This window comes from Leptidea sinapis, chromosome 25, assembly GCF_905404315.1.
Source record: "Leptidea sinapis chromosome 25, ilLepSina1.1, whole genome shotgun sequence".
NCBI lineage: Eukaryota > Metazoa > Arthropoda > Insecta > Lepidoptera > Pieridae > Leptidea > Leptidea sinapis.
Window position 1 is genome coordinate 2,158,833 of NC_066289.1, and position 25,671 is coordinate 2,184,503.

A 25,671-nucleotide genomic window follows, 5' to 3' on the forward strand; every position below is an offset into this window, starting at 1 on the left:
CTATATTTAGATATTCTCAGTGTCATGCAGTGAAAGTACTGAGCTAGCTCAAAGTGTGATTTGTTTTTGCCCATGGCCTAATTGCATTGATCACTGGTACTGCTCATGGCGGCGTCATGGGGCGGGTTGTTACCACTCGAAAGATATGTGCGAGGGAAGCGATAGCTGCTCCATGCGTCATACTCGTTAACGGGCACTGCTTGTGGTGCTTGGTCGGTCCTGTCTGCGGGGATTTTTGTCTGTTGACAATATTCCATTTAAGTTATTAGTTTAATTGTATGTGTTCGCTTAATACCTTTACTTATTTATAGAGTATGCGAATAGATACCTACATCTACTGCACATGTTTCTCTTATAATTTTTTTTAACTTGCATGAGTAAGTCAAAACGTTTGAGTAATTTTGGTGCATCATTCACTGTATAAAATATAATGTAAAATCATTTGATGTAATGAGTTCCTTGCCATTTTTTCTCATTAAGAGTAAAATCTTGGACATTAATAAGCGTAATTTTCACCTAATTCCACCACCTGACATAACGTCGAAGTGCTAAATTTGATACGAGTTAGGGACTTTCAAGCTCAGAGGCTACTCCCATGGCCGGCGGCCGGATTGGCGGTTGTTCGCCCCTTTTATACAAAAAAAAATAATAAATCATTTTAGTTTATACTTTTGAAACAAGGACCACAATTTCAACTGTCTAGAATCTGGAATCGTGTTGTAAAAATGCGGGGAGCCCATGCCCACTAATTATAGCGACAATTACCCGTATTCATACTATTTCTATGTTCCAAAATGAATAAAGTATAAGTTACTGTAATCAAGTTGAATTGAAGTCAATCCATGAATATGAGGGTAGATCGATATAAGTACTCGCTAATAACATCAAGACACCCGTAAATATGACGCTTGAATATCGGGAAATTATCCCGTTAATGTTTCAATTTTTTTGATTGAACTGTAGGTATGGTCTTTTTTATTGAAGAGCATATTTTTATAAGGTATGTGTTGATTATTATAGAATCTAGGTTTTTTGCAGATATTGTTGTATAAAAGTAACAACTACAATAACACCAAAAACCAAGCCAAATAGCTGCACATTAATTGCAGCTAAGTTTACAACTAATCCACCGTAATGGCACAATGGTCCGCTCAGTTTGTCTCGCCACCATTCGCGGTCTCTTTCATCGTACTTAGGGCTGCCATCTGTTAGGATTTCGCGTTATTATATCGCACATTTGTTGGACTTTTTGATTCGCAGTGAATTGTTGCCGTGCCATAATTATTGTCGTGGCGTATATATCTTGCTTATGCTAACTTATGTTACTTAATACGGTTTAGCATCTTGCTAATGCATTAAAGATAAATTTGGTGATGCATTAAACGTCATACTTATAATAGTTTGTTGCAATTACTTGACAACAAAAGTGGGAAATTTTATCTTTTCATTTCGATATTATCTCATTATCTATATTATTTTGACTTTATGGTAAAATAATTGCGTATTGTTTTAGATACAAAATACAAACCAAATATTGTACATATTAATATTTAAAATTAATAGATAGTTCCACTAATAACAACTTTTTTAAACTAAACGTAATGATTATATTCTGCCTTTGAATTACAAGACTACTTTGTATAAATTTAATTTTCGTCTATTCGAAAGCCCTGAGACAAGTTTGGGTCAGGTTGTTTTCAGTGTTGGTTGCTGGCTACTTGTTTAATATCGTTTAGTGTTACATAGTAGAGTTTGCTATGAAAGTGCACCCTTGTGTCTATACGGAGCCTCAAGTTAGCTTCAGTGCACTTTGTGTACAGCTTCACAATTAAGTGAGCCAGTCGTCGAGTTGATAACAATATTGCTTGAGTCAGTATTGCAGCGGTGGCTCGTAAACTTTATTTTATTTCCTTATATATTACTTTTGAGCAAATAACTCATGTCGATCTAACTTCGTTGATTGACAGAGAAACATTTTAATACAGTCTATGAAATTAAGTATAACCCCGAACATATCCTTATTCTTATAATATTATGTGGTAGCTCTCGCTATCTTCTTGTCACAGGTGTCGAATCATGATACTTAATAGTTAAGCAAATATTACTATTAATAATTCGCAGGGGGTTATGTAGGCTATGTTATTAAAAAAAATATATACCTACGATAAATTTCAATAAAGTTAACCAAGGTAATAAAAACTATCCTATTAACAAGGCACTGTTTGCTGTATAAAATGTTTTAGACACTATTTTGAGTATTTCGTTGTGGTAGAAATTAAAAAAAAAAACTGGAATTATTATAGTTATAATCAATCGACGATAAAGTTAACGACTGAAAGAGAAAGAGTATGTATATGTGGCGAGGCGAGTAAGATAGAAGGCGGATCTTTTACTGGCTTTCGCTAATTTTTGCTCCTTGTATATGGACAAGGTTTTATGTTTCTATATGTGTGATTGAGTGAACTTAGTTTGTCTAACTTAGTTTGAATGATGAAAATAGACATACTTAAGAATTGGAATAGAATCTATATTAGTTTGTTCCAATGGGCTTACACTTTTAATTAATTCTATCGTCAAGTCTAAAAACCTGTTACGTTCCAACAGCGAATACGTTTTCCTTATTTGCTTTACTACGTTTAAACAAAACCGACTTCAAAAACTGAAAAGTAAAAGATAAAGATAATAAAGATTTAATTTAATACACCTCTTATGCAAATATATAATATATATATTATTATCTTATACCTTTAATATTAATAAAATACTATTATTTGTATAGTGCTATAGTCGTGTAGAATTAAATTTTTACTAAGTTATTTTATACTTTAAAATTTTTGATATCGTTTTTTTTAAACGTAGTTTTTTTAGTGTCAGTTAATAATAATAATAATATATAATCAACCTGAATAAAAACTCCTAAATAAATACCTAAATACGTACACAAAAACAATTATTTGTTGATTTTTTAATTTGATGATTTTTTGAATTGAGGACCTCCCCTCCTTTTTGAAGTAGGTTAAAAAACGAAAAGTAACGTAAAAAGTACGTAAGTTGCTTGAATCCTTGTCTCAAAATGAAATCCCCCGGAAAGTATGATATGAAATGAAACTTTTGATTTTAAGTTCTGTCGCGGGCAGCAGTACGGCTGTCGCGGCGGCAAGGTATCCACTCAAACTTATTAAATTAAAGCACAATAGACAAGTCGCTCTTATAGCTATCAACCTAATTGAAAACTACAAAGTGGTCGCCAACGTGGCCTGTCAAATTTAAACTTGCAACGGACCGCAGAAACATTTTATGAACTTCAATTTTTTAAAATTGTCTCCTTACCAATGTCATTTCTCTTGCAACTCTTAAAAGATTAAATTGTTGTATAGCTTTGTAAATTCTTGTTCTTATTTATTAAATTTTTTACCTTAAAAAAAGTTCTCATTATTATTATTACTTTCTTATATCTCTATTGTTCTCATAATGGTAAAATTACATTTTTTTAATGACAATATGGGACGAGACGAGCAGGTTGTTCAACTGATGGTAATTGATACGCCCTGCCCATTACAATGCAGTGCCGCTCATGTTTCTTGATTATCGCAATAACTCTGAGCGGCACTGCAATTGCGCTCGTCACCTTGAGACGTATGATGGTAAGTCTCATTTGCCCAGTAATTTCACTAGCTACGGCGTTCTTCAGACCGAAACAGTAATGCTCACACATTAGGTACTGCTTCTCGGCAGATATAGGCGTCATTATACGCATAATCTAGCTGGCATCAAATGCAAAGGAGCCTTCTAGTTAATTAATAATACGTCAGTGACTTGATTATAGATTTGATGATAAGGCACAGTCCAATTAAATTACAATTAATATAAATTTAGGTTTTTTTTTTAATAAAGCTTAGTTTAAACCGAAGCAAACACCGCGCGAGAGGCGGAACGCTAATCGACTCGATTCGCTCGCTCGCTTTGCATCAAACTGATGGGAATTCCTCTACGTTGATATCAAGTTTTTTTATAACAAAATGTGTCTTTTGATATCCAAGATTGTTTTTATCTTTTATAAACGGTACTTAGCTTCTTCGTGAGAATAGAAGACAGAACGAGTTTGTGCATCTTACGTGAGGCGACATCATCAAAACTCCATAAGGTGTAGTGTAATGCGATACAAACACGATCATATCAAACTGTAAGTCAGTATGAACTTAGATTTAATGTCCTATGAGACTGTATTGAGCCAAAAACTAATATCAAAGTTAATCGAAGAAGAGAAGTAAATGGGTCCTTGAGCTGAGTATATTTTAGAGAGTTCCAATCCCGCGTTTTTTTCACAAATAATCCTATTATCGTTCTACGCCTTTCTAGAACCTCGGAAATGATTTTTATTCTATCTTTCATACCTTTCTTTCGCTGTCATTCCTTATATATGTACACTTAACCCAAAAATTCCTATGACGCTCTTAAAAATTTTGGAATAAAATGCATCATTTTCTGTTCCTTTTACAAGCTTCGATGACGTGAATACATTTTCATCGTGACGTTAACAAACGCACATTCCCATTTATAATATTAATAAGTATTACAAAGTTGATTGACATAAAATCTTTAGAATTGCCGCTCGGATTTCATTGAAAACTAACAATTCAGTTTTTTTTTTAATTTTTTATGATTTATTTCAAATAAGTCGGCGATGATTAGATTGGAATACACGAAATCAATTTGCATACTATCTCCGTCGTACGCAAGCATATTTTTCAATGAGATTAATGATCCTCGGTGCGGTACACCCGCCAGAAACACTGTCTCATTTCATCAATAAACATATTTCCACGTCATACATGATGCATGCTATCGATAATTTGATATTCGACAATACAACAATTATACGTTCGTATTTCGTAATTGAATTTAAATATGTTGCGTAAACTAGGCCGAATGAGGTCAGTGCACCCTTGGCATAATTGCTAGTTGCTGCAGTCCCCAACTGAATTGTCCTTTCGTGGAAGTACCTACATAGCCATGTATGGAATATAGCGTTCTGTTTAGACAATAACTTAAATAACTGTTCTGCTGACTCGAAGAGCAGATTGTATTAAGCATTAAGTTTATATTTAAACAGGATTAAAGCCTACGTTTTATAACAGCTAAGCTTTGAGATTAGTATATATACTTATATACTTTAGTAGGTATATAAAAATATGCGGTACCTACTCGAAGCCTTTTTCTTATTATTATATTATGAATATCTTTACACACCTACCTGTAAACCTGTAAACTCGATATGTAATAACGGTTTACTGACGGATTTACTATATTTAACATTTATATGAAACCTCTAGTCTCTCTGTTATATCAGTTTTCTATTGCCGCGTCCAGATTTTGCTCGGGATTAATTTGAAAGCTTATGTATATTATGTAATTGTTAAAATACTTAAGAAATATATTCGAAAATAAAAAAATATGTCTAAAACTGAGTAGGAATATTTTTTTTAATTGACATTACGCTACCGAAAAGTTTTTATGGGGGAAAAATAGTAGGAGGATTTCATATTTTATTTATATAGTTTACAATTTCAAGCTTACTAAACGAATATATCTGAATTGAAAACTTCTTTAGCGGCGTTGAGCACTTTTCTTGGGATAGGTATAAAATGTTAAACTCGCGTCAGGACACGTGACCTGATCGAAAATTCGTAAGACAATCTTTGAAATTATGGATATAAGTTTATTTTTCTGAGAGATAAACTGTATCATGTAAAATAATTGTAATATTTCTGAAGTGTTAAATTTTTTATGTAATATTATTATCATCTTTGTGTATGATAGCTCAATAAGTGAATATTATATTGAACCACATAAATGCTAGTAGTTTTATGCTGATAAATAAAGCAATTGGTGTGAATATTCGATAACCATTCAAAAATATTGAAAAATGCATAATGTTAATGTTCAAGTCTTCTCTTCTGCCGGCATTTCCGGAGTGCAAACCGTTATTTTAACATCAGAACCCATTTGGTATTGTTTTTTTAATCAGCAAATCTTAGAATAACAATATTAAATTTTATATTTGTTTCAGTTCGCAATGGATACTCGGGGGTACCAGTGGCGCTGTCCGAAGGTCTGGACATCAGGTTGGGCACATCAGTCACAGAGATATCGTACGGAGGACCAGGCGTTACTGTCAAAGCCACCAACCCGAGGGCTCCTGGACAGACACAAACATTCAATGGTATTATATACATTATACAACCAATATCGCTATCAGAGTAGTAGAAATAAGTGATGTCGATCAAAAACATACAAGGGGAAAATATTTAATGTTATTAATATTAGTATCCAAAAGACAATAGAAGATAGAAGATAATATTGAGCCATTTAATAAAGCGCTTTAGCCTAGCACTTAATAACACCGACCTGTTAGAAGGTCTCTGAGTTCGAACCCTTAAATTTTTGTTCCAGAGTCATGTCATACAAAGGTTTATGCAATATACATAAACCAAACAACTTAACGTAGAATGTTTAGATATGTATATATGATATCTTATCTTAATATATATAACTTACGTGACACGTTGTTTGTCCGCGATGGACTCCTAAACTAATGAACGGATTTTATTGGGGATTACTTCATGGAGTGCAGTTAGGTCCATCGTGAGAGATAGGATAGTCTTTATTTCGATTTGGGACCCAAAATTATTTTTAAATTCAATATTTGTTTTGTATGGACATATTTTCTGTGAGAGAATTTATTGACGCACGGTTTGACAGTTCTGTTGTCAAACAGTATTTTTTTATTATCTACAGAACAAGGTCTGCGGGTCAGCTAGTTGTTATATATATATCCTTGTCCGGCACCCATGGCGTAGTTTGTGTCTTCATAATTTGTGTACGGTACAATTGCTATTCTTATTATTACTATGATGAATAAAAATCTAACTAGATCTATCTAAGTAGATATTTTTTGTATTATTTATACTCGTATTTATATCCCTATAGTAACAGCTACAGTAATACAGCTCTTTGTGTGTCTTGACGTCCTCACCGATACTCTTCAATTTCGATCTGTCTAACATAGTATATGATTATGTCTAATACTTTGCCAAGTCTCCTCAACTCTTTCTTGATAGATAGTTTATTTATCTATTTATACCGATATATTTATCTCGTTCAAGTGACGTTCGAGTTCTGGTGTATGGGAGTCTATGTGGCTGATCCATAACTAGCCATTGCGTTTTGCAGAATCTCTCTTTTTTTATGGATTGGTATATCCAGTTCATGATTCTTTACTAATACTTGACTAATACTTTCCTGAAAGATGTTTCTTTTGAACTTTCTCTCTAGATCAGTATCAGTTTCGGTTCGGTTTTTGAAGGTGTTACTTTTACTAAAGTAATAAAGAAGTTCATAGGGTGTTATCAGATGGAACGGAACCTTGCGGGTGCGTGTGCGGCTCATGTTTGACTGGATTTTTAGTTAATGATTTAAGCAATTTTAATTAAATATGTTATTTTAAATGTTCTTTCAACAAGTCGATTGCGCACAGACCGTAATCAAATGATAGAGATCCATGGATAGATCGCCGGGCAGAAAGGACAACACAACCAGTCTATTTTTTATTTAGGGTATTTATATTTCAATTATTAATATTTCAAAGAATTATTAAAAGTTGTGACTTGAAGGTCGTTTTTCGATATTAGCTTTGTTTGTATGGATGACCTACTGTATTATTCTGTGTAATCAACAAACACAACTCCTAGCTATCGAAGATAACGTGAAATATTAATTTATTTAATGCTATCTTTAGACAATAGTAAACAGTTAATTTGTCGTATATAATATGTATTTAGGTATTAAAAACCTAAGTATAAATGGAACTATGGAAGAAGTTTTATGAGATGGTGCCGTACTTACTCGATTTTATTAATTTATTAAATAAATTGATACAGCTAAACTACTATATTAATGTATAATCTATATGTCCTTCTGTAGTAAATTTTTTTGTAAAATTTTGTGATAATAAATGTTTTACGAAACAATGAAACTAATTGTACGAGTTTTGAAATTTTTGGCGTGTCTGTCAGTATGGCATTTGATAACAAAACAATAGTGTAAATTGTCATACTATCGAACAAAAAAGCCTTGTTTCTTTTAATCTTAAATTAATATGCCGAGATAGATCTATGCTGACGAATTACCAGGCACAGCTAGCTTAAAATATAAGATTGATATCGTTTCAAATCCTCAGATTAGTGCAAAAATAATTTCAATTCTTACATTTGACTTCACCTGCGTGCGTGTCTTACGACCTTTTGTGCAACTGGAGCGATTGCAACGGAATAATGACATATTTGGCGGAATAAAAACGTTATAAGTGCTATATGCATTTTACCTCAATAACTCGTTAAATATAGAACATTACATATTATGTCTACTGTGATATTACTAACAATTACTAACGTTTCGGAGGAGTTCAATGTTTAACACCATGACACGAGAATTTTATATACTAGATTATTGTTACTTTGTGACTTTTGGCTATAATTTTTTGAATGTCCACCCCCGCTGTTATATATGTGCCCTCTTCTTTTGTTGTAGTTTGTAAATTATGTACGTGATTCTATTAAAATAATCCATGACCCAAATTCAACAATCTCAAACCCCAATTCTTAAGTGATACGTGAGCTTTTTCTTGCGACGTACTGGATAAACATCATATTTAAGGCTAGTGGTGTAGCCGAATGCTAGTAACTTTATACCATTAATGTTCCTCATAAATCATATACAAAAAGTATTATTCAAATACGACTGTTAGGTTCAATGAAACAAACAAAAAAGCTCTTCAGCTTTATAATTTTAAGTATTGATGATAATTTTAAGTATGTTACTATGGATAACACATCTTTATAATTGTGCGCGTGAAGACGTAAAACAGTAATAAATAGGTGTAATCCATCACTTTACAAATAATCGTGCGATGAAGACAGTAATGTATGAATCTAATATGTAAAGTGTTCGATGATTTCCGTGAAATTAACACTGTTTTATGCTTAATGTATTGGAATATATTCTCGAGGAATATTAATATCTTGTTAAAATCTACTTGTATAAGATTCTTGAATGTGATACGCCTATATTTAACTTTGCAAACAGTTAAGATAACTGTATCCTGATGAAAATTTGTTTGATATTTATCGGCTAGGAGGTTTTTACACAGTACCTAAAACTCTGTTTAGTAAAAAAAATATTTTTAAATATTTTATATACTCACTTTTGCGTGAAAATAGTTGGTTTTACACTTACTGCCTACGAAATATAAAACGGAATGCATAGAAAGCAAGCTTGCTTCTAGCGCTTTAAGCTTTATTACAATTTCTCATTTATTTAATCACAATATTAAGGTGTATCTGACTTGAACAATAATCCCTTGCTTAGCAATTGACTGAATTCTGCCCAGCCTTACCCCCATACATGCCCCTTGTCAAAGACCTCATCCAACCACTCTCGTTGCTTCTATAGTAGCTTCTCTTAAGTTCAGTCCCGCTGTCATCGTTAGTTCATCTTTCCACTTTCTTCCACTAATTTAAAAAATCAATTCACTTTATGCATTATTAAGACACTATAAAAATATTAAAAAAAAAAAACTAAAAAACACGCTAGTTGAAATTTAAAATGAATATCAATTCCTGACTATAGACGATACATGAAAAAATTATACAAATTAGTAAAAATCTTATTTTGCAAATTAAAAAATACAATAATTCTATCAAATTAATGTATTGTCATTGGTCCTCGATAAATCTACGAAGTTTGAACAAAATCTGGCCGCTTAAAGTGGGTCAAAATCGCGCCCAAATGTGTAGGTTACAAACAAACATACATACAGGTGAAGTTAATAAAGAGCGTGTAAAAATAAATGGACTGAATAGTTTTTAAATCTCTCGGTAAACTTTACAAAGCATTTCCGTATTATATAACGTTGACTTCGAACCTTTATCGCCACGAACCATGTTTTTTCCAATGACTAAGTTACTTTTCATGCCAAGCACTCGGGCCCCCAAGAAGGCCATCGTCTCACCGAGAACTTTGTTATATCTTTACGATATTTATTATAACAGCGAGATTATATAAATTTTGTTTGAATTCTTGTAGCTCCAGTACTATGCGCACATACCAAATGTGTGTTCAATTTCATTAGGTGGGTTATGAAGTAAAACAAGAGGTGATTCACTCGTCGCTGACACGAATCCACTTATAATCAAAGTGAAGAGTACTTATTTGCTGTACAAGCGTGGGCTCTGTTAGTAAGGGTCAGGCTTTCACCGCGATTGCTCTCAGTGGTTTTCTCAGTTTTAAAGGTATTATTTTTAAATGATGGTTTTTTATAATAGTATGGTATGGTATAATTGGTATCCACGTCTTTAAAATAAATCGAGAATGCACTTCGACCCCCGCTCGCACATTTCACATCATTCCAAGTCTGTTGTTTGTAGTTATTCGAGTATAGACCACCTTAAATTTGGGGGCAGTGCAACGAACCAACTTTTACTTACAGAAGCTAATTAAAGTAAAAATAACATCAAAGTCGTCTACGAATCATAAATGATGTAATCGACATGAGCCATTACCGACTATCTTATTTTTTAAACGTACTTTTATAATTGGAAATAAAAATAAAGTATTTTTTTTTAAACTTAAAAATATGCTTTAATAGGAAGTCGTCCTAAAAAAAGTAGTGCCGGGAAAAATCAATAACACACCAAATAATAATTATAGTTTTTCTTGGACATATAATTACCTTTTTCACTCATTCAGAAACGATTCAAAGACGCCAACGATCAAAACAATCATCTAAACATTTTTTTTAACGCTTAGTTCCGTTGCGAATTCTTCTTCGTGTCTTCTACCAAATGAAAACGCGTGCCACAAAGTGGTAATTTGATTTTAGGAAATATAAAAGAACTGGGCAGGAGCCATATCTAGTGGATAAGGTTGTATTTGTCGAGTTCTTGGTCAAAAATTCGTTCATTATGATGGCCTTCTGCGAAGGCGCATTATCATGGTGCAATCCAAGAGTTTTCTTTCCAATAATCTGGCTTATCTCGTTGAATTTGCTCTCTTAAACGCCGCGTAATGCTTAAATAATGTACTTTATTTATCGTTTGGCTATCCGGTAAGAATTTCAAGCGTACAACACCGCAATAGTCAAAGAAAATAGTCAACATGACGTTGACTTTTGATTGATATCGGTGTGGTTTTTTCGGTTTCGGTTAATTGCAGGTGTCACTCCGAAACTTGACTAGTTTGCGTGTCAAACATAAACCCACGTCTTGTCACCAGTAACAATGCGTTTCAAGCCTTCTGTAATATTTTCAGTGTCTCCAAACACGAAATTCTATCGTCGAAGCAAATTTTAAAACAAACTTTTTGTTCGATGCTTTTCTCAAACTAAAATCAGCACTATATTTCATCTCAATGACAAATGCAACACAAACTTCGCACCAAAATGAGAAATGTCTAAAAATTTATTTTTGGAACCTTAAATTTATCATAATTCCTGATACTTTTTGATTGGATGTGTATCTCTAAAGAACGAACTTCTAAGTCCTAAAATAGCTTTAAAATATTTAAAAGGCTATTTATTCTAATGAAAATACCATATTGTCAGCAGTGTAAATTTTCTTATTGTCTCGGACGTCCTAGAAGTATTGAAGATTACCTTCAAAGCTGTCGTTACATAGAATTAATGCAATTGAACATTCTTAGCCTCGTCGTCACTAACAATATTCTTTCAGGTGACGTAATCCTGTGTACTCTGCCCCTGGGGGTGCTGAAGGTAGCGGTCGCGAATACTGGACAGAACCAGCAGAACTTCGTGCAGTTCGATCCCCCGCTGCCTGATTGGAAGGTTAGTTTGTCAACTCACTGTCGCTGCTGTGTTTGTTTATATCGAAGTGTATTTGATTTGCTTTGATTTCGGTACTTTTGATTTTGTTAGTCTAGCTTAGATCAGTTTTTGGAATTATTATGTATTTAAGAAATGCCCAAATTTACCTTTCAATCGTCAATACATATTTTTTTATGTCCATTGAAAAATATCTATTTTATTATTTGCTACCTAAGTAACTCTGCATACGTTAAAATATAATGGAAAATTGTGAAGCTATAAAACATATTTGATTATGCTTTGTTATGTTTTTGGTAGTCTTAGTGTGTGATCTTTATGTAGCAGAGGTATAATAAATGGCACAACGAAAAAGTTATGCTAAACATAGTGCAAGGAGTAAGTGGTAGTATATAGTGAAGTTTCAACTTAAAATTTGCTAAGTTATGTATTATTAACTAACTGTAACTGTTGTAGGTTGCAGCTATCAAACGTTTGGGATATGGAAACTTGAATAAGGTGGTGCTATGTTTTGAAAGAATATTTTGGGACCCGAGCGCTAACCTGTTCGGTCATGTTGGAACTACAACCGCAAGTAGAGGTAAAAATATTATCATGTTAGTGGTGTTTGTAATTTAATCATATTATAATCAGCGATGGTTATGAAGGTGGAATTTATAGTATTTTTATTATAATCAGTATTTTAAATGAGAGACACTGTATATAGTGAAGTCTCAAATTGTTATTTATATATATAAGAACAGATAAAGGATATTTTAAGAATTCATCTCAAAATACAAAATTTTGAATATGTACATACATATATATGGACCGGTGGGAGGCTCCTTTGCTCAGAATGCCGGTTTGATTATGGGTACTACAATGGCACCTATATCTGCCGTTAAGTAGTATTGTGTAAACATTACTGTGTTTTGGTCTGAAAGACGCCGTAGTTAGTGAAATCACTGTGCAAATGAGACTTAACATTAAGATGTCTCAAGGTGACGAGCGCAATTGTAGTGCCGCTTAGAATTTTTGTGTTTTTCTAGAATCCTGAGCGGCACTGCATTGTAATGGGCAAGGCGTATCAATTACCATTAGCTGAACGTCCTGCTCGTTTCGTCCCTTACTTTCATTAAATATATATACATATAAATATATATATATATATATATATATTGTTAAATATTTATATATATATATACTTAACAAACAAAATGACTTGCGCAGTTTCAAGTTCTTCAAATAAGTTAATATATTTTTATTTCACCGTTCACATCAACAGGTATTTGATATATATATTATATTTAATTATAAGAAGTCTTAAATATAACAGCGCCGCAATGAATTCACTCTACTTCTGGATTCCGATATTTTAAAAGAATCGCCCCACGCGATTTTTTCTCACATAACTTTGATAAGGCGACATTAAATCAGATAGCGTTACCTCACGCCCGAAACCACTAAAATGTAAAAAAAATCGCCAGTACATTGTTCCGGTATTCCCAGCAAAGACGTTGTTTAATGAAGTTAGCTCAGCGCACAACAAAGAAAGAGGTGTACTGAAGCATAACGTAAAAAATAGCTTGTCTGGGCTTAACTTATTTATATGGAGGTGTTTTATCGTAACCTCGCATCATAATTTATCGGTGTCTTTTGTTAAAAAATATCATAAGCTTTAATTGCTGACTATATAACAGAAATCTTACCTACTAATAATACTTAGTCCCTTAAAATTCGCCACAATTTTCTGTCGCTCTCCTTTCTTCTTCATCATGTTCCATCCAAATTTCAAATTTCATCGTTCAGGTTGCCTTGATCAATGATATAAGGAAGCATGAAATCCAAAGGATTCTCCTTTCCTATCAAAGGATTTGATTGCATGGATACCACAGATGGATCGTCGGACCATATCGGTGTTTTGCGGATGAGTGTTATGTCCTTTTTCATCTTCTCGTAGCTTCCTCTCTTCATCTTCTCTTATCAAACGTCTACTTTGCCTCGGCTTTCTGTTATTTACGAAATCTAATTTATGCGACATTTATGATTGTTTTTATATTTGAATGATGAATATATGATGAATACCGCTGCTCGTGGACATCTGTCATACCAGAAGTCAAAAGAAGTGTTATTGGTCTTTGAAGTGGCAGTACCCTTTAAGCTTGCAGGGCCCTATCAGTTCGAGAATTCTTCACCCAGCAGATTAATTTATAAAATAGCTGTGCGAAGCATTATTCCAACATCCATGATATTCTTTTGTATGGGCAGATAAGTGGCTCACTTGACCAGTCAACCTTGCTAACATGTGAGTTGGCCGTATGAGTATGCTCTAGCTTTAAGGTCCCTAAGTTCGGGAATAAAAAGTGGTTGCGCGAGACAAAATGTTTCTTAAATCATCTTGAAATCAGGGTCCCCTGAATTTGACCTTTATTTTTTTTCTCTCTATAAATTTGTATTATGTCTCAGTTATAGAGCATCATGGTAAGTTTCCTTATTTGGCATTTCGTTTCTCATATGTAATGAGGATACAGAGAATGATTGGGAGACCTAACATTTATATTGTACTAACTCTCCGTCAGTATCAATTGCGTCTTTACAAAAAATACTATAAAGAGTAGCTTGTCTGGGCTTGTTGCAGTGATTTATTACCCAAGACTCCCCTCAGGGTTGCTCAGTGGCGTTAAATTATTCAGCTTTTAATTCGTTATCGTGTTACCTACTGCTGTTTCTACATTTTACACTATTTACACCGGGAAATAATTTACGAGTGACATCCTTGGGGAGATGGGTTGTGTTGGTAAATTTGTGGGTTTGGGAGCTTTCAGATATATCACTCGCCACACAACAATGTTATGATCTAGGATGTTAGGGATTCTTTTGGCTCAAACGCACCAAGTATCCGAAATTGGCGCCAATTTACTTTACGTTCTAATTTCAATAGTTTAAAATATTTTACTTTTACTGTGGCCTTTAACAACGAAGAGGTTATAATAATTTTGATAATATAATATTAAAAATATTTTTTTATTTTTTTCGACATTCATAAGTGTCATTTCCGTGACCTACGTGAATAAACTGATTTTGATTTGATTTGGTTATATTATAATTATTTGATGTTTTTCATCAGATCATTGAAAGACAAACGAGTACAAGCATCAACATAGGGCTTATGATTGTCGCCACCTATTATCAAGTTCTTGCAACATCCGAGGAATTGCCGGGCCATTGCCAGTCAATATAGCTGACCAGGCAAACGTTACATCGACATATATAATAATAAAAAAATTGCAATATAAAAGTTTGTGGCACAAAAAAATAGATTACGACCTATTCTCAGACCTACCAAATAAAAATATACAAAACTACTTTACTATGGCAACAATATATACATATATATAAATAAATCGTTGGTTAATTTGCAGTCCCAAATTCTATTAGTGGCTGATGGTTCGTAGCCCCTTTCTGATTTTTTTTTTCTAATAATTCTGACCGGCATTACAATTGCGCTCGTCACCTTGAGACATTAGATGTTAAGTCTCATTTCCCCAGCAATTTCACTAGCTAAGGCGCCTTTCAGACCGAAACACAATAATGCTTACACATTATTGCTTCACGGCAGATATAGGCGCGGTTGTGGTACCCATAGTCTAACCGGAATCCTGTGCAAAGGAGCCTCCCACCGGTATAGTAAGCGTCTTAATACAATATTACTTTATGTGTGCAAATACAATTAAACCTCCAGTACATTATAAATTATATTGATACAGTGATAAATAATGAATTCGTATAATGATTGATGACAGACGCGAAAATTATTTGACGCACAAAATAATGCAGTGCTTAGTCACTTTATCACTTATATGGCATACAGATGATTAAGGTCATTATTTGAAAAATGTTGCTAAAAATAAACAAAAGGTTTTTTTGATGAAACGTACTTACACTCACACACTTGGACTGCATAATGAAAAAGTTGCAATATCCAAGGGGACAACTTTTCTCATAGCCCCATTCCATACAAAAAGAAGTTTTTTCTCCTCTCTAGCCCATAAATTTATAAATTTTTGCCCTATTTATATAAGAAAGCAGCTTTTAACCTCCTAGTTACCTCTGTATTCAATATTTTGAAATTTCAAGTTGTGTTCAATCATCGCTTAACCCAGTATATTCCACTGTTTGCTTGTAAGAAAGTTCCACCGTGTAGGTTACCAACATAGCAACTAATAATGTTCACGGGTTACAGGTGAACTGTTCCTGTTCTGGACCCTGTACAGCGCTCCAGTGCTGCTCACTCTGGTCGCGGGCGAAGCCGCCGCCGTGATGGAGAACGTCACCGATGACGTCATCGTTGGCAGGTGCATCGCCGTGCTCAAGAGCATTTTCGGGCACGCGGCCGTGCCACAGCCGAAGGAATGTGTTGTTACGAGGTATGCTTGAAAATGTACCACTGTACCTACTGTTTCACCTGTGTGTATTTTTTTTTACCAAACAAAACCTCCTCTCTCATTCAACACCCAACACGCACCGGTTGTGAGAACCAGGACAAATCATTATTATGTGTCAAATAGAGCTAGAGTCAAATCTTGCTAGAACTAGGGTGATCTATCAGTTGTTATTAATATATAATTTTAATTTATATTTATGAGAACTATGTATTTATAAAATAATTGAATGAAAAAACATACAAATGTAATATATATAATATGCAATAAAACAAATTTAAATTACTTCACAAATTAAAAAATATATATATTTTAAGAATTCAAATATCATTCGGATTTCTTATAACTTGCTAATTAATACATCATATAATAAAAAAAATCCAAGACCCTGTAAATAGCCAACACCTCAGGCCTTCGTATTAATTAATATATTTCCTCTATTTTCTTTAAGAAAAAGTTTATTTACTTATTTATTAGACGTACAAGTACAAGAAGAAATAGAAAACTCACAGATTAAAGTAAAGCTTTTGTCAGAGTTGTACAATTACTGTATTGTTATAAACTTCTAGCTGAGAGTGGATTTTACGCCTCACTAAAGATCTTGGAAGTCCTCCATAATGTATGACAATATCAAGAATAGCCTGATGTATGTTTTGTATGCGGATCGCAATTGTGAGAGTAACATAAACTAGAGCGATGTACATTTGCGTCCACGCAATTGTGTGGTAATCGCTTCGCTGGGGCCATGCTTTATGTGTCTCCGAGTGGATTCCTAGACACATTTGACTTTATAAGCGCCTCCATCACGTCTTAAAAGCACATCTGCTTAATATAATAATAATATAGCTTACAAAATCCTTTTAAAATGATATCCGTCTTAATTTATTAATTCTGGATGCAATTAATGTAGCAGATCATCTTTGATATATTATGTACCTATAATAGTATATTACGCAACTAGGGAGAAAAGTAGGTCATTCTCACCCGCGGAATTTTGACATTTGCGGGTGGCAATGTCCTACTTATCTCACGTGGTGCGTATACTATTTTTTTCGCACCTGGAAAACAAGCTCGCTTTTAGTCCTGGTACGAGGGACAAAAGTCGTCTTGCCGGGAGAGAATCGGCCACATTTCGTCCTCGTACCAGGGAATAGGGATTAAAAGTGAGCTTTTCATCGAGGTACGAAAAAAAAATAACTTCGCTGGTAATATAATAAATTAAAATGCAAATATTTTTATTTATTGCATCATTGGATTTTTAAAAATCAATATTCCTAGCCAGAAATGAAACTCATTGATTTTGAACAAAAAACACACCATTATTATGAATTATGGATCAATTACTGACATGTAGTAACATAGGGTAAACCAAAGTCAAATGTTAGGCTTTTATCTTTCTAATATTAAAGTAGGTATTCATACATGTACCTACCTTTTTCGAAATAATGCTCAATTTTTACTAAAACACACCCTCAACTTTCAAAATTAATAAAACCTCTTCGTTGTAAGAGGCCACAGTTAAAGTAAAAATAAATATTTTAAACTATTGAAATTTGAACGTAAAGTAAATTGGCGCCAATTTCGGATACATGGTGCGTTTGAGCCAAAAAATTAAAAAAGAAAATTAAAGAAATAAGTAAGTTAACTCACAGACAAAGCGTCATTGAAAATCGATATTGAGATGGTCAATAGAACAAGGTTTTTTTGCTTTTACTAAAAATAATTTAACAGAATTATTGAGTGCCCTATCGTTTAATGTACCACAATATACAACACATAATACTAAACTCCTGGTAACTATGATAAAAACTAGATGTAACTCGCAGTATTCAAAATAATTATTACATTAATTATTATGATATTCTAGATATCTCCATGTTACAAAAGGATATTGAAGTGTGAAATTATTAACTTACACCAGTCTAAATATGTACATATTTAGACTGCTGTAAGTTATATCTACTAAACACACATAATGAATGCGTATTCACACTTAACATATTGTTCTGTAATACAGCTTGTTGTAAAACTATTGAAAAACAATATTGTTAATATGGTTAATCTATAAAAGCCTTATGAATTATGTCTTAAATTATTGGTTACATAATTACTGTAACACAGTTGATTACCAATAAATAAATAAAAAAAAAATAACAAAATTCAAAATTTTTAACTCAATAGGATCTATGTATAATCATTTTGAATCGTCAGGTATCAGTAAGCAAGGCATAAACGTTTTATAGGTAATATCGTGGGGGTAAACGGTTGTTGTGTTATAAATTTAAGTAAATATACCGCCCAATAGTTGACACTTGACAGTAACTACTGTCAAAACTGACATTTACGGCCACTGTCAGTAGTGCTACTGAACCTCCACGAACGGCGTAATGATTTTTTCATGCATAACAGATGTTCTGTCGTAGTTGTATATATTATAATATGTTAGTGGAGGGCACGTGAGCGTGGGGGGAGGGTCAACAGATAGTTTGTGATCACCGCCGCCCACGGGCTCTTGTAACACCGGAGGCACAATAACGGCGATGTCATAATATATATTTGTATATTCAAATGCAATAAACAGGACCATACCACCATTCTTTTTATGAAAATAAGGGACGAGACGATCAAGACCATTCAGCTGATGGTATATATACATTACAATACAGTGCCGCTCAGTATTCTAGAAAAACCCTAAAATTCTGAGCAGCACTACAATTGCGCTCGTCACATTGAGACATATAATGTTAAGTCTCATTTGCCCAGTAATTTCACTAGCTACGGCACTCTTCAGATTGAAACAGTAACGTTTACACATTACGGCTTCATGGCAGAAATAGGCGCCGTTGTGGTACCTATAATCTAGCCGGCATCATGTGCAAAGGAGCCTCACACATGACATAACATAGACTGTTTGGAAGAGTGCTAAATCCACGAGATTTGGCAGTGATTTTTCGTAAAAACCAAAATTTATACTTGAATTTGATGGCTTTAAATCACCAGGGCATATTATTTACCATTTTAAACACATCGATATTAAAGATTTGTAAAAACATGCATATGTGTATTTATTTGGAGTGTGACGAAAATGCGCGCGATGGATCCTTTTTGTATAAATTCCTTAGTGTAAATGGACAGTAACCGGCTTTAAACAACCCTCAAATAAATAAATAAAGTGAGTGTGTACTTATTTACACTTGCAAGAAGTTATTCATCTATGGCGTAATAAAACAAAAACCTTAAAAATATATTCCTCTTGCTATTTTATAATTAAAAAAAAAACAATATTGTAACAAAGAAGGTATAAACATACAACCCATGAAAATATTATTATACCGCATAATTTATTTAGATAACGTGTAATAAAATATCACTAAATGGTTTTTATTACAATTAGAGAGATTTATTTTTTATTTTTACTTGTATATAAATTGAAAATATATATTGAAATTTATTTAATTCTCGTCCATTGGTTGTGGTTCAGTATACATATGAGTTACGAGAGGCTTGGTAGCCTTGGAGCTGAAGTATGGTACAAGTGTTCTCTAATCCAGGGTGTCTAATTTGCGTGACGCGATGCGATTGCAATGTGCACGCGCATCGTAAAGTGATATTTTTTCCCTAACGCGCGAAAATAATTAAAAGTTCAATAATTTGTGTGTTGTAGATGGCGCGCGGATCCCTTTGCACGTGGATCGTACAGTTTTGTAGCGGTGGGCTCGTCGGGAACTGACTACGATCTGCTGTCAGCGCCGATTCCGGACGCCAATGGTGATAACAGACTCTTCTTCGCTGGTATGTTCGATATTCGATATATATTTTTTACCAGTGGGAGGCTCCTTTGCACAGGATGCCGGCTAGATTATGGGTACCACAACGGCGCCTATTTCTGCCGTGAAGCAGTAATGTGTAAGCATTACTGTGTTTCAGTCTGAAGGGCGCCGTAGCTAGTGATATTACTGGACAAATGAGACTTAACATCTTATGTCTCAAGGTGACGAGCGCAATTGTGGTGCTCAGAATTTTTGAGTTTTTCAAGAATCCTGAGCGGCACTGCATTGTAATGGGCAGGGCGTATCAATTACCATCAGCTGAACGTCCTGCTCGTCTCGTCCTTTATTATCATCATAAAAAAAAAATCGAATAAATTTAATAATTAATTCACATTCGCATCACAGACAATATCTTGTAGCGATATATTTTGCGGTAGTTATATGCTATATTATCGAAATTCGAGTAGCACAAAAATTACAGTAAGATGTTAGAAAAAATGGACTCTCTTAATTATTGCATTACTCGTGATACAACTTTGATACTAAAATAGTACAAAAAATTTAGTTTCAAAATCTAAAAATAAGCGGCGTCCTTCAAAGCGAAATCATCAACGCAGAACTTCTCGAATTGTGTGGGATTCAGTGTTCTGTGAACGACTTGTTCACTTGGCGTTGCGTAGGGACGTCGCTTCATTGTGTGTCTTCTACCGCATTTATCACGGGGAGTGTTCCGAAGAGCCGTTTAACTCAATTTCTGCCGTCGAATCCCACCTTCACACGCCACGCCACAGATTAGCATTTCATCCTCACCATCTAGATGTGAGGCATTCCTTCACAATGCGGTTTTCAAGGAACTTTTTTTCACGTACAACTAAGCTGGGTTGAGCTTCTTTTGTACGGTGTTTCCAGGACGATATGACATGAGTAATTTCGCGTAAGCGCGTACACTTTCCTAAAAGGAAAAAAAATCCAATTCATCAAAATCACTCTTGTGATTCCTCTGTTGTAGCTAGATAATGTGGGCGCTGATGATCATTAGCACCAGGTGGGTCACCTCGGTAAGCTCGTTTGTCCTCCTTTTCCATCCATCCATGGCATCCTGTCCAAATTAACATCCAACTGGTGAAATGTTCACAGTACAAGAAATTATAATTATCTATTTAAATATCTTATCCGCAATCATGTTATAAGTATAGTAAAACTTATTGCCTTTAACTAAGTAAAACGTGCAGAAACACAGAAATGATACATTTCTGTGTTTCTGCATATTGGCAAAACTGTGAAGGCTTAGCTTTATCATCATCATCATCTTTTCAGTTGGAAGACGTCCACTGATGGACAAAGGCCTAAGGCTAGCTAGCTTACATAATATTTTCTAATCATTGCTACAAAAATAAAGAATGTTATTTCCTTTAAAAGTAACGTTATGTAACTTATTGTAATATAATAGTGACAGACGTTGCCCTGTATACACGTATTAAATTTGAAAAATCTGTCCAGACGTTAGGAGGAGATAGATCACTACCATACATAGGAGACTTATATATAGACTGTATTGAGAATCTAAACCAATCTCAAATTCACTGGAACACTCTAAAAAAATAATCAAAATCGGTCCAGCCATTTAGGAGGTAGTTCAATTGTGAATCTAAACCATCCACGAGTCCACTTGAACACACACAGAAAATATCATTCAAATCGGTCCAGCGGTTTTATAAAACAAATGAATTGTATATACAAAGATATATTATATGTTACCAGGCGAGCATACAATGCGCAACTATCCCGCGACGGTGCACGGCGCGTTCCTGTCTGGACTGCGTGAGGCTGGGCGACTGGCCGACCTCCTGATGCCGCTGACTCCTGTCACCAACGCGACTGTCGCGTCAGCCATGGCTGGTCACTCCTGACCAAAGGCCACTGCTGCACCTCCTCCGCACGAGAAGAAACGCGAGGTGCTACGTTCTCTGACTTACGCTGATAACTAAAGTAGGCTAGGGTTCAGAGAACTAATTTGATCATTATTTCACGTTTTAGACTAGGGTGTTTTTTATATTTTCAACTATATGAATGGACAGCATATACAAAGAGGTTGTTTGAATTCAGACTACAGGTAAAATTCGTCAAAAACGCTGTAAATTTAAGTCTTAGATTTGACACCGCTTTGTAATGAAGACTTTATGCACTCTATTTCAATTTAATAAGAAAATTGTTGCTTTTTGGTATTAACGATTACATAATCGATAGGCTTTCTTAGTAGGTTATACATAGGTTAGAATGACGTGGTTACTTTTAGGATCAAGTAGAAACACATTTCTTGATATTTGTTCTTGATATGGAAATATGACACTAGCGCTTGCTTATGGCTTCTTTGTAATCTTGACATTTTGGAGAAAAAAATAGGTTGTAGGATAAATTAATGTAGTTTTGTATTGATAGAGGTTAAAGCTCTAAATGTTTGTGAATATGTAGCGTTAAGTTCACAAATGTTTGTGGCTATTTTGTGTGTTATTTGTCAGAATCGTCACAACTCGACGTATCCTTGTGTTCGCAGATTTACACATAGTTATAAAGTGCGATGTATTTATAGTAACTGTTGGCAATAATGTTTCAAGTTCTAATGAATTAGTTAGTTAATGATAAAATAATTAGCAATAAGGTGGAACGCTTTCTTATGACGCTATTACGAACATTGTTAGTGTCGTTGGCGTCACTTTGGTTTTTTTAAATAAAATAATAATTAAAATATGTGAGCAGATTTTGTGTGTCTTTTGTATCACCTAAACAATAAGGACGTGAGCACGCTATATTTCCCATTGCATGAGTTACTCGAGAGATACGTTCAACGTGACAGAATAACTCTGTCTATGGCAGCTGACATTTGCACTGTGGGAGGCTCCTTTGCACAGGATGCCGGCTCGAATATGGGTACCACAACGGCGCCTATTTCTGCCGTGAAGCAGTAGTGTGTAAACATTACTGTGTTTCGGTCTGAAGGGCGCCGTAGCTAGTGAAATTACTGGGCACATGAGACTTAACATCTTATGTCTCAAGGTGACGAGCGCAATTGTAGCCCGCTCAGAATTTTTGGAGTTTTAAGTATCCTGAGCGTCACTGCATTGTAATGGGCAAGGCGTATCAATTACCATCAGCTGAACGTTCTGCTCGTCTCGTCCCTTATTTTTATCAAAAAAATATGGTCTGTTTATGCTGCATATAATATATCAGTACCGTAATACTAACCTAGTTATCTTATAAGTAATACAGAAAAGTTATTCACAATTAATGTAAGCCTAACATTTAGCCTTACGCCCAATTTAACAAAAGTATTTTTTGTGTTAGTTTGTAAGTTAAGCCTGAGATTATAAGTAACGTAATCTATGTTTTTATAAAGTTTGTAATTAGACACTGTTTTGCACTTCACTGAGCAGTTGGAATCAATTTTTTTCCCCCTCAGTTTGGATTTCTTTAAAGTAGAGACTCAAGGGAATCTAATCACGTTTACTGATGGGTCATTCATACATTATATTAAATAAGTATATCTGCATGGTTATTGAGTGTATTCACTTTACCCAAATAATTTACTAAACGTACATAATATGAACTTTGGACCCAAAACATCACCATTATTGACTGCGTCATGATCGCTAGTATTTACGTATTATATTATAAACTTCTTTAGCAACAAATACGTTTGCTGATATCATTCTAGAAGGAGTATTTTAGCAACAAATAGGATTTGCTGATGTCATTCTAGAAGTAATATTTTAACAACAAATACGTTTGCTGATATCATTCTAGAAGTAGTATTTTAACAACAAATAGGTTTGCTGATGTTATTCTAGAAGTAGTATTTTAACAACAAATAGGTTTGCTGATGTCATTCTAGAATTAATATTTTAACAACAAATACGTTTGCTGATGTCATTCTAGAAGTAGTATTTTAACAACAACTACGTTTGCTGATGTCATTCTAGAAGTGGTATTTTAACAAAAAATAGGTTTGCTGATGTCATTCTAGAAGTAGTATTTTAACAACAAATAGGTTTGCTGATGTCATTCTAGAAGTAGTATTTTAACAACAAATAGGTTTGCTGATGTCATTCTAGAAGTAATATTTTAACAACAAATACGTTTGCTGATGTCATTCTAGAAGTAGTATTTTAACAACAAATACGTTTGCTGATGTCATTCTAGAAGTAATATTTTAACAACAAATACGTTTGCTGATGTCATTCTAGAAGTAGTATTTTAACAACAAATACGTTTGCTGATGTCATTCTAGAAGTGGTATTTTAACAAAAAATAGGTTTGCTGATGTCATTCTAGAAGTAGTATTTTAACAACAAATAGGTTTGCTGATGTCATTCTAGAAGTAGTATTTTAATTTTATTTTTCTTGTTTGTTGTGCTAGTTATTAAATGTGTTTGTAATGAATTCGTAATTAATAAATATTTTTCTACGCATCTTATAGTTTTATTCTAAAAACATATGATCCTGTTATTCCTACAAACCCGTATTATATCATAACTATTTTTGCCGGGCTTTTAGAAAGATGTAGGTACATGCTTTGTTTTAAGATACCCATGTCGTACCGTCCTGGAAATACTGCTCAAAGAAGCGCAAGACGCGAAATTTCCTTAAAATCGTACTGGAGAAATACGACACCTCCAGACCTGACGGGAATTCGTAGGCAGGATTTAGGTCGAACAGCTCTTTGGAACACTGCCCGTGATAAATGCGGTAGAAGACGGATAATGAAGAGACTTATCCATGCGACAATAATCCGGGAGGCTCTGCGTTGCACGCGATCTAACAGAACTTATGCTGGGGTGAACCAGACCACAGATGACAGCAATACTGCATAAAGGCCGGCTGGACGAATATTGAAGCCAGTTTGGCTTTGCCATCAAGATGACTGCGGAATTGGGAATCGCTCGAGATTTCGAGACTCAATATTTTGATACAAGGCATTATTTTGTGGAAGATCGGTGAAACGACAAATAGATTATATTTGTGCTAAATGCACAAGTTTCTGTTACTTAGGTCTCACGCAGTTTTTATTTCTAAGGATTTATTAATTATTTTGGGCTACAGATTAAACACTGTAAATACACATTTCTGGCGGACGATGTTAAGATATAAAAAGTCATCTGAAGACTCGGCACGATTACTAGACGATCTAGAAGTAATATGCAGTTGGACGAAGCTGAACAAACTTCCATTAAATATAAAAACATGCAAGCATTTAATATTACTATACATAAAATTTCATCAATTGAGTAATTTATTTGAAACTATACATAGTCTGGCCATAAATACTGCTACAATTAAAAATAAACAAAATATTGAATTTGGAATCTGTCATTTTTATATGATTGTTCATTGAGTTTTCTCATTTTGGCGGCAATACATTGTGTTAGATTTTGCGATATTAAAATGGAGTGGGGTGATAAAGAAAACCGAATCGCTGTGATTGCATTACACAAAGTAGGTATGGAGCCAAATGCAATTTTTAAAACTCTCCATACGCTTGGTATTAGAAAAATGTTTGTGTACCGGGCTATTAATAGGTACAATGAGA

The 25,671-nt window shown here is 34.1% G+C and overlaps 1 protein-coding gene across 28 annotated transcripts in view; it reads left to right on the top strand.

The window, feature by feature from the left end:
• The window catches only part of LOC126972211 (lysine-specific histone demethylase 1A), a 411,187-nt gene extending 386,634 nt beyond the window's left edge, over positions 1-24,553 (top strand). The window contains exons 11-18 of one of the 28 annotated variants that reach the window (XR_007731091.1): positions 6,071-6,223; positions 11,787-11,899; positions 12,353-12,476; positions 16,119-16,302; positions 19,982-20,109; positions 21,849-23,868; positions 23,957-24,000; positions 24,177-24,553. Coding sequence is in view for 1 of the 28 variants with exons in the window: in XM_050818839.1 (XP_050674796.1) it covers positions 6,071-6,223; positions 11,787-11,899; positions 12,353-12,476; positions 16,119-16,302; positions 19,982-20,109; positions 21,849-21,997 (851 nt within the window). In the remaining 27 variants the exon portion in view is untranslated. Of the gene's footprint in view, positions 1-6,070; positions 6,224-11,786; positions 11,900-12,352; positions 12,477-16,118; positions 16,303-19,981; positions 20,110-21,848 lie in introns of all 28 variants that reach the window. The other 27 variants (XR_007731100.1, XR_007731089.1, XR_007731092.1 and 24 more) reach the window with 27 other exon arrangements.
• The last annotated feature ends 1,118 nt before the right edge of the window (positions 24,554-25,671 follow it).